A 10,218-nucleotide genomic window follows, 5' to 3' on the forward strand; every position below is an offset into this window, starting at 1 on the left:
CAGAGTCATCAGATGCATGACCAGTGGTAACTTCCTTCTGCAAATATGTCATCCATCTGAAATGTTACTACTAATGGAAAACATGACAAACACTTCAATGTTGTATAATATATATATAATAACCCAACAGATGTTTGTTGCAGCATTAGTGATGCAAAGCAAGGCATAACTTTATTATTAGTAAAATATTTCATCAGGTACACACCTTTGACGAGTCTATCAAATGTGATTTAATCTTGACAGAGGGAAGTGAACTGAAAAGACAGATATCTTTCTAACGTTAGCTGGTTAATTTATAGTTGCATCTTCAATGTTCTGATTGTAAATATGTAGCGCAGAGAGACACAACTCTCCAGATAGGAGAGTATTTTTCTGTGGTCGCTCTGGGGCTAGATAACACTGCTTTTCTCACTTTGATAATTGAGCAATAGGTTGAGATTTCACAACAGCCTTGCTTGGTAGGTAGCCATGTTAAGCTAAAGTTAAGTCGTAATGGACGTTTAGTTACTGTGTATGTCCACTCTGTTTGTATACAGTAACAGCCTGTAGGTGGTTTATACAGAATTACTTTAGCGTTTGTATTGCTCAGCTTACAGTAGCTAGTTGGCTAGATGTGAAAAAGCTGTTGAGTGTGCTAGCTTAAGAGAGGCAGAGGACATGTGATTTACTGAAAGGTAAGGCGGAAGGTATTCAAACCACATTTTGAAAAACAAAATTGTTCCCATACTAATTGAAATTCATTTAATAAAATAAGGTTTACTTTTGATAATTTCGTCAATAATTTTACAAATTGTTGGTTATTTGTATATTTCACAAGATTTGTTCATCCTAATTATTTACATCAGAGTGTCTTTATTCAATACTGAACACTTGTTTAATACAACATGCAGGAATCTCAAAACCCATCAACCTCCAACATTTTTGGGGGAGTTCGTGATTAAATAGCTGACCCCCCTTCAGTCAAAGTGGGAGTAGCTGCAGAATCATTTGGGAGTAATGAACTGGTACAGTGTGTGTGGCCATGCACACCCACTGGCAGTGTTGGAGAAGAATGCTTCCCACTGTGAGCACTGAACACACACACACATCGCAGCTCCTCACCACACACGCCACACTGGGTCTCCATGGCAGCCTAAGCAGTTAGCCAATCAGAGGTAGCCTGGTGTTTCCTTTGATTTCAGGCAGAATTCAAGTTTACATCTAAATGGCTACAATGAAGAAAGGAGTTTGTGTTTTGCATACAGGCCGAGTCTATGTAATTAATAAATGACTGCTAGAAAACCTAAAAGATGTGAAGTTGCTTTGACCTGAGCTTTCTGCACATGGAAACTGACTTTCACATTGTGCACTGAAATAGGCTGAGAACCTTTGACAGACAACAGGGTAAAGTGAGTCTCTTCTTCTCAGTTGAAAGACATGTGGTGTGTAATTAAATAAAACCTGTGTTTCTTCAAATTGTATTTCCATTTCAACCTTGTCACTTACTGTATGTGCATCTCCTTCATTTCATTTACAAAATCCACCTCAGTGAGATCAGTGTATTGACGTCACTTTCATGCGAGACACACGGTGGTTTGTCCCTTTAGTGGTGCTGTAGCAGAGCTGTATGAATCAGCTAACTGACAGGAAAACCACCACTCCACCACCTTGTGTTGCAGCTGCTCAACTCAACTTCATTTGAACTACAAGAATTTCACATTAAGAAACGTTGCGTTTCCTGTAATTCTGTATTCCCTCGGTACAAAATATTAGCACAGAGCCAACATCTGAAGGAAACGCAGTGAGTGAGATAGCAGGTCCTGTTTGTTTGTCTAGTATTTGTTTATAAGACGTGTTAACTTAAGGGAGATGGGAGCAGTAGCTGAGGCTTTTTAGGGTGGATGGAGAGTACAGCTTTTTGTCTAGAGGCTAGGGTCGTCAGCCTGTAGCCTTTCCCTGCTCATCACATTGTGAAAATCTTTCCAGCGAAGCAATTTCCTGAATAGCAAACCATGGGAGGTCCACACCTTTGTTGATCCTAGGAATGGACGCCAACACACACAGGGCAGTGTGCCAATGCCCCTTAAACAGTAATCTGGTGGGAAATCAGGCACAGTTAACAAAGCTCTACTTTAATGGGGTTCATTTGTTCTCAAGGCCAGACTAGCTGTACAATCTAACTTTGTGAAAAACACAAACTTCTCAACATGTTTAGTGTTTTGCCTCATTAGGTTGAACCAGGGTGCAAACAATCATTTGTCCACTGGCCTAATGGCTACTTCTTGTTCAACATTTGACACTCAATAGATAACCATTCTTTTTTTTGCTGGTGAGTGATACAAATGTGGAACCCTGGGTACAACCACAAACGTGAGAGTGCCAGTTAACAATGAAACCAAATGAAATAATGCCACATTTTAATCCTAAAGCTTTTTGACTGATGAAGGTCTTGCACCAAAACGTTGACAATAAGTGTATTGTTGCCAGTTTGAAAGTGTGCAGGAGTTTGTTAAAGGGGCCTTATTATGCTTTTTTGAGTTGTCTTTTTCCTGTAGTGTGCTTCGAAGGTTTGAGTGCAGGTCAAATGTCTGCAAAGGCTAGAATCTGAAAGTTCCCTGCCTGAAAAGCCTTGACTGGACTCCTTTGTATAAGTCCGTAACATAGTGGCATCACTGTAACACATACAACACTATGGTGCTTCTTTCTAAAGGCTAGCACTCCAACACATTGTACCTTATAGGCTAAGGAGCGGTGATTGTGATTGACTAATCACACCAGAGCCGGCCAGCTAACCATTCAGAGGCCCCTACACATGGCGGCGTGCGTTGAAGCCAGGTTGAAACTTGGCGGTGGGCGTGCCTAAAGCTTGGGAGTTAACGTGACCAACAACCAATCAAAATAGCGTAAAAGGTTTTACATGTCACACTTTATATGATGAAAATGTATGACATTAATGTCTATGGTGCTATTTTACGCAACATTCCATGCTGGCTAAATATACTGTCTATGCCTGCTAGCTGTCCATTCAAATGAAGTACACTGGATATAAACTCCCAAACAGGCGAAAACCTACCAGTTCCACCCACTGTCTCTGCCACCTCCCTCGATGCCTGGCTCCTCCGGTTTGTATCCCGGTAGGTGAACAGGGACTGGTCATACAACACTGGGTGATTCCCTACCACTACAATGATTTTGTCCTCCATTTTTTGGAAGATGAGGAAATGACCTGCGGTATGGCTCTCCCAGCATACACGCGGTTTGATTGGCTAGTGCTTGTACTGGCAGATTTGCATAAGCGGGATTTGATTGGCTGACGCTTCCGTCGAAGCTTCAAAAGTAGAACATTGCCCTACTTTTGAAGCAAGAAAACAGAGGATATAGGTATATGTAACGTGCTAGAAACAGATCGTGACCTTTATATACAATTTGTCTTACATTTGTATTTCACACCTCTGATATAGAACTTGGGTCAAGTGCTGCATTCATTTTAGAAAACAAGCGAGGATGCTGCAAAACCCACACCTCCTCCTCCATCGCAGAGACATCCTGTCTGCCTGCCTGCACAACCATGGCGACTCATTCATCACCAAGGCAACACAGGAAAAAGTCAGGCCATAAATAGTACTTTCAAGGATTAAAAGCCATGGATTATTTGACTGCCAACACTTTCAAGAGACATTAGATTTGATGAAAAAAGTGTCCCATTGTTCACATTACTGCTAGAATATTTGGATGCATTATCACAGTACCCACTACCCAAGCTTTCAAAGTGGGCTATAACAAATGTCCAAGTGAAAACAGAAGCAAGAGGAAAACAATACAAGGGCTGCAACACATTTTTATCAAAACATGTTACGATTATTTTCCTTGATTAGTCATTAAGTCTGTGAAATGTCAAAACACCCTGAAAACTACATACTGTAGTTCTGCTTGATTTAGACCAAATGCGTTTCTTATTAGTCAATAAATTAATAATTTAGTCTGAAATGCCAGAAAATTGTGAAACATGTCTTTGAGGATTTCCCAGAACCTAAGGTGGCGTCTTAACATTTTTGTTCACTGATCAATGAATACGTTTCATCCGGTTTCATCACTAGATTCTCTGAAAACATACTAGGAATGTTAATATAACCCCCTTGTTTCCATGTTAACACTACAATGCTACCATAAAGAAGCAACAAGACACTGACATGCCACAGGAGCAGACCTATTTCTGCCTGAGCTCCACAGCAGCGTTGCCTGGGAAATATCTCAGATGAGCCAGAGAGTTTTGAGAGAAACGTACTGTGATTGTGGGGATATTCTGCCTAACCGTTCTGAAAGGTCTCTCTGCCAGTGTAAAGCCTTAACTTCGCAGTAAGACTCTGTAGTAACTTGAGCCGTCAAACTGTCCAGTAATGACACATACAAACCAGGAGTGTGTACGGAGTGAGGCCTCAAAGCCTGAAAATCTGAAATCCACTGGTTTATGAAGAAAGCCAACAAACCAAATCTGAGGTAGCATTCACAGTACAGACTGTTAACATGGAAACAAAATGACATGCAGTTCCCCTGCTGCACATGCTGTTTAGGACAGGCCTAGACAAGCCCTGCTTATCTGAGTGGAGAAAGAGCCAACCACAGGAAGAAAGAATAAATATGTGTGTCATATTCAGCAATTCCTCTGTAGTAGAGTGACAAGAACAGGTTTGTTCAGCTGTTCTCCTTTCTGAGCACATCAAGTGATCAAAATCAACCATGCTACAGTCTTATCAAAAACAAGTGTCCTTATTATGCATACAATACACAAAGACATGACAAGTATTAGCTGAATGACACAGCATGTGATGCAATTCAACAGAAGCTCTATGGTGCAAAAAAGCTCCACTGAAGATACATGTCACATTTTTAGGGAAGGTAATTCATTTCTGATCTTATGAATTAATTCCTGGGACCAAAATGGGTAGGAAACCACAGATTTGTTGTCATCTTGCAAACAACAACAATAAATATGTGCACTTTAGCTCTAATAGGATTATCTCAAATACAACCTACTCACTGCATTGTTAACATCAAACATGTTGTTTCCTAATTGTATGTTTTAACAGGGCCTTCAGTCCAAAGACTTTAATTCCAAAATGATACTTCCACAGTCAAGAACCAAAATACTTGTCAGCACTAAACATCTCTTATCGGTAATACTATTTGTGTAACGCTCATATTAACATCCTGCCCAAAAGGCTTTTTTTTGTTGTAATTACAATATCAGGCCTTGGTTGTTTAAGCCTATAATTTCATAACTAAATATTTACATACAGTATCTAAGAATACTGTGTTGTACTATTTTTCCCGCCTGGCTACTTTCTGTGCTAGCAGCTGACGGAGTGTGGTGTAGGTAAGAGGAACTGGAAACTGTGCTCTAGTCTCGGTGTCTAAAAACAAACAATTCTTAATGAATTGACATAATGAACTTTAAGTAAACTATCGCACAAGCTTAATGAAACTTTATCACCAATTAAAAAGTGAGTCACACTTCTTCACAGGAGGGTGTTTACCGTTTGAAAATAACAATTTATTTTCTATGCTGATTGAAATTGCTGTGGGGCTAAAAATAACCAACCCTTACTCCCTAATCGACCTTAATGTTGCTTGCAATCAATAAAAAAATTGACATTTCTCCATAAGAATGCTTCAAATAGTTATGAAAGCTAAAAACTGGTACCTGTCTATCACTAATAATTGTTTTCTGCCTGTGACTAGATTAAGCTAATGAATAACAAACACCAATAAAGAACTTGTTCATTGAGATTTTCAACAAGAAATTCAACAAAGCTTAAAATAACAGAGGATTACTCCCGGTTTAGAACAACACAGTGGCGTGAATCAGAGGTGAATCACAGCCTACAGAGAGGCCAGACAGACAGAGGCCAGACAGGTGGCTTCAGACACATGACCCGGGTGGGTGACCTCTTCCCAGCAAACACACAAAGGCCTCGGCATGAGCAAGACCCCTGGCATGAGCCCAGAACTGGTGTTTGTATGTGTATATGTGTGTGTGTGTGTGTGTGTGTGTGTGTGTGTGTGTGTGTGTGTGTGTGTGTGTGTGTGTGTGTGTGTGTGTGTGTGTGTGTGTGTGTGTGTGTGTGTGTGTGTGTGTGTGTGTGTGTGTGTGTGTGTGTGTGTGTGTGTGTGTGTGTCAGGCAGATTCCACATAATCATTTCCCACCGCTCTACACACCCTCTATTGTTTAATCAAGTCTTTCCACTGATTATCCCAGTTCAGATCAAAACACCATTTTCCTGACGGACAACAAAGATGGAATAGATTAAGGGACTTACACAGGTTTATGGGAAATGCATCCCCCTATAACTTAAATGGAAGTGTTATAATGACAAAACAATGCAGTTTCTTGGTTCATTCAATATTTCAGAAACAAGACAAGCCCTTGAGATGCAAGACGCTCTCACAGTGTCCAATGTGAGTGTCTCACAGTGTCTCACATGTCAAAGGACTTTCTTTTAGAGCCATTTCCCACAAATTCACATCTAATTATAATAAAGTAACACATATCAACAAAGGTTTGACTTTAAATGACAAGCTTCAAAAATGACATTGAAGATTTTCCTGGTTTACTTAATTAAATTATTATTATGTTATTCCCCTTTAGCGTCACCATTGAATTCACTGGTGCCTAAATGTAACTGAAAGGAATGATTGGGCCGGAAGGTCTCTTTCTGCTATGGCTAATGTTTTCTTTATTTTTGTGATTCTTGTTTGAATACTAAAGTCAGTCTTTTACCAAAATCCTTATAATCCAGAACAGTTAAAATACAGTAAATCCCTATAGTTACCATAAGCCATCAACAGAACCACAGAAAATGAAAATGAGCTTACAAAAATAATTAAGCCTTCCATAATATTAAAGGGCAGAACAGATTTGGGAACGGATGTGTCACCAAAAAAAAGGTTATGTCTGTCTTCCTCTATCTATTCCAATGCTCAAGTTAGTCATTGACCTTTGACTCATGGCATGCAGACAATCTGTGTCAATATTGCCACACTTTAAGGAGGAAGTGACAATGTAATGGCATACCATATCTCTGTGAATCCTACATCCTGGATAAGCCTTCATATTATTTGTTTTGCTCATTGATACCATCTTGTCAGGGGCTGGGAAGTAAATACATTTTGTAATGGGGCTGCAATTCTGTAATCGCCATTGGAATGTCATAAACGCATCACACTTTTGTATCGTTTTGTAATTTGTCTGGTCCCTAGAGTGTAAGGCTGTTAGAGTTGCTGGTATGCTGATTCTGTCACCATCAGAAAGGTCTAGCTGTTTTCCCCCTGTAGCGACAATTTCCCAATAAATGATGACGCTTAGAGATTAACCTTGGCTCAAAGCTGTGACATATTCTAAAAAATTCTGTACTGAAGTTAAAGTTTTAGGATATTTAACAAAGAAAATAAACAAACAATAAGCAAGTTAAGACACAGTCAACAGAAAATATCAGGCTTTGTCATCCACAAACCCCGAACAAAAGGTGCCCTAAATACCATAAACCACATCCATGTTCAAATGTGCGAGAGTGGCCAATTACAAATATGTGAGGTGTTAACAATAATGATAATAATAATACTAATAATAATAAGACAATAAACAACATCTAAATAAGCATGGCTCCTACGCCCCTGATTCCAGTCTTTATGCTATGCTAAACTGAGTGCCAAATGAAAATAGCTTCATATTTACCACACATACATGAGTGGAACCAATGTTCTCTTGGCAACAAAGCAAACAAGTGCATTACTAAATGTTGAACTATTCCTTCAAGCCACTCTGCAACTCAAAGCATGTCAGCAAAACAATCTTGCAGTAGCTTCCATTTCACTTGTCTTTATAACCTTAATCTGGGGGTTTAGGTATAATCTGAGGTCTCAACCGTTTTTAGCTCTAAACTATACTGCAGCTCCCTCAGGGTTAATCTAAAAGGCCAGCAGAGCTCTTCATTTCTGGGCCGTAGCTACAATTGAGAAATTAGTTCAGGCTCCTAGATAGACTACTTAATGCTGACTGCTTCACACACAAGACACATAATGTCAACAGCACATACATTCTTTAAGGCACTGTTTATGTACTGCAGCAAAAGCATAGACAGAATACCTTGGGCCTAGTAGTCTGAGGTAAACCACTAATCCACGTGATTCAAGAAAATGTGATGCAGCAGAGTAGTACCAAAACAAGAAATATCTGATTAATCACTACTGGTTGATTACTGTTCCCTGTTATGCCTCTACCTGAAAAGGCCAAATGAGGCGTGAGCTCTCTAAAGTCATCCACTCAGAGCAATTCACTTTAGGTCTGGTCATGAGCCAAACTTAGGAAGGGTCTCTTGATTTGATGATGTCCACTCCAAATGGAAGAGCTGCTAGCCACAGCAGGAGGAAACAGCAGTCAGACATCACATAACTTTTCTGATCAATTGTCCTGTGGATTGCAGGCCACTGAACAGGCCTTGCTACAATATTGACAAGCTGCTCAGTCTGTGCACACTGAGGTGATTAAAGTCAAATGCAACACATGCATTTGTTGACAATCCACTGTGTCTATTAAAAAATGCCATCGTTAATGAAATGTAATCCGTCATCTGTTGAGATGTTTTAGTTCCCTTATGTATTGTCCTTTGCTGCAACGCAGATGTCTTGAATTACTTACTGTCAGGTCTCTTGTTGCACTAAGAGTGTATTTGCTCTACTTGATCCTGATAATCACCAAGGGTCTCATAACTCAAGAAAAGCCATAGCCATTGATTGCACCGTTGTGTTGTGTTATACCAGGTTATTGTGGGGGTCGTAGGCTAATATTGTTTCTTCTATTTATTTATATTTTATATCGGGTAACAAAAGCAGTGGTAGTGTTGACATTAAAACTCTTACCTGCAGAAGAGGAGTCTTCGTGTTCGGAGCTCAGGTATCCGTCACTCCTCCGGTCCGGGGTGCTGCAGCCGGAACCGCGGGAGGGTCTGTAGAGAATCTGCGGGAAGGACGGGGACAGCCTGCCGTCGTCTCCGGAGTCAAAGTCCCTGCTGTGGCGGAAAGGCCGCAGGGAATTAGACGTCCTCTGGTTGTCCCTGCCGCCCATCTTTGGAGCCAACAAGTTATTCCTGACGAAGTTTTCATTCAGCTCCGTATCCTCGTATTCTCGGTCGCTCCCCACGTCGTTATCATTCGGTAAGGCAAGGACAGGTGGGGCAGTGTCCCCTCTCTGAAAGTCTAACCTCCGTGGCGGGACAGGGATGGGGACGGGCTTACCTGTCTTGCCACTGAACCTGGCTCGTTCCCACCCGAAGGAGCTCAGGAAACCCGGTGTACTACCTGTCGCGTGGAGCCTCACGCCCCCACCCTCGGACACCTTGGTCCTCTGCCCGTCGCCCTCATCCTCCTTCTGCCGCGGTTTCCTAATATCCCCCGTCTTAGAAAATGAATTCTTCTCTGCGTTAAAGTTTTCATCTTTGCCCTCAAACCTTTCCGGGTCGTTGCTCTTCTGCCGAGCCACGGTGGTCTGCAGGTAGATCACCTTGAATTTCTCCTCCGCCAGAGCCTTCTGCAGCCTCTTCAGGTTGGCTTTGCTCGCCTCCAGCTCCGACTCGATGTCCTCTACAGACTTCAAGTCCATTGTTGGTACCTTTCCGTCGGGAAATTCATTCCTCCAGTGTTTTGCGAATTCCTCCTGTTCCCACATTTCGATGTTAGAAACGGTCTCTACGCCAAACACAGTCTCGTAACAGTCAGGGAGAAATGTCGGAGCCAAAATATCCTTGTCTTCTCCGACAGTCAGAGGCGTATCTGTGAAAAATACCCTCCTTCCTCTCCTTCTCAGTTAAAACTGTCTGTCGCAATTAACTCGAGTGTTTTCTGACCATCCTCAGCCTCCCACACACACAAACAGCAGCGTGTGCACAGAGAGATACGCATAACAAGTTGCCACTGCGCTGAAAACTTTCGAGACTTCCTGTATTGGGACGTGCTGCCTTCAAGAGCTACTCGAACAACTGTGTTGTCTATATAGTTTTACGACAATCAAACCAAATCAATGCTGCACACCTTCATACCAGATGTAGGTGTGTTCTGCTTTAGTTGCAAAAAAACACATTTATTTCCTCCGGTCTTAACATTTAGACAGAGATTGGAGAAGTACTCAGATCTTGTACTTAAGAAAAGTACCAGAAAAGTACCAGAGTGTGTGTGGGAATACTCTG

At 41.3% G+C, this 10,218-nt stretch overlaps 1 protein-coding gene across 1 annotated transcript in view; it reads right to left on the minus strand.

The window, feature by feature from the left end:
• The window catches only part of abr (ABR activator of RhoGEF and GTPase), a 123,049-nt gene extending 113,087 nt beyond the window's left edge, over window positions 1–9,962 (minus strand). The window contains exon 1 of the mRNA XM_079651245.1: window positions 8,897–9,962. Coding sequence (XP_079507371.1) covers window positions 8,897–9,701 — 805 coding nt within the window. The 5' untranslated portion in view covers window positions 9,702–9,962. The remainder of the gene's footprint in view (window positions 1–8,896) is intronic.
• Window positions 9,963–10,218: the final 256 nt, after the last annotated feature.

This window comes from Notothenia rossii (genome assembly GCF_949606895.1).
Source record: "Notothenia rossii genome assembly, chromosome: 9".
NCBI lineage: Eukaryota > Metazoa > Chordata > Actinopteri > Perciformes > Nototheniidae > Notothenia > Notothenia rossii.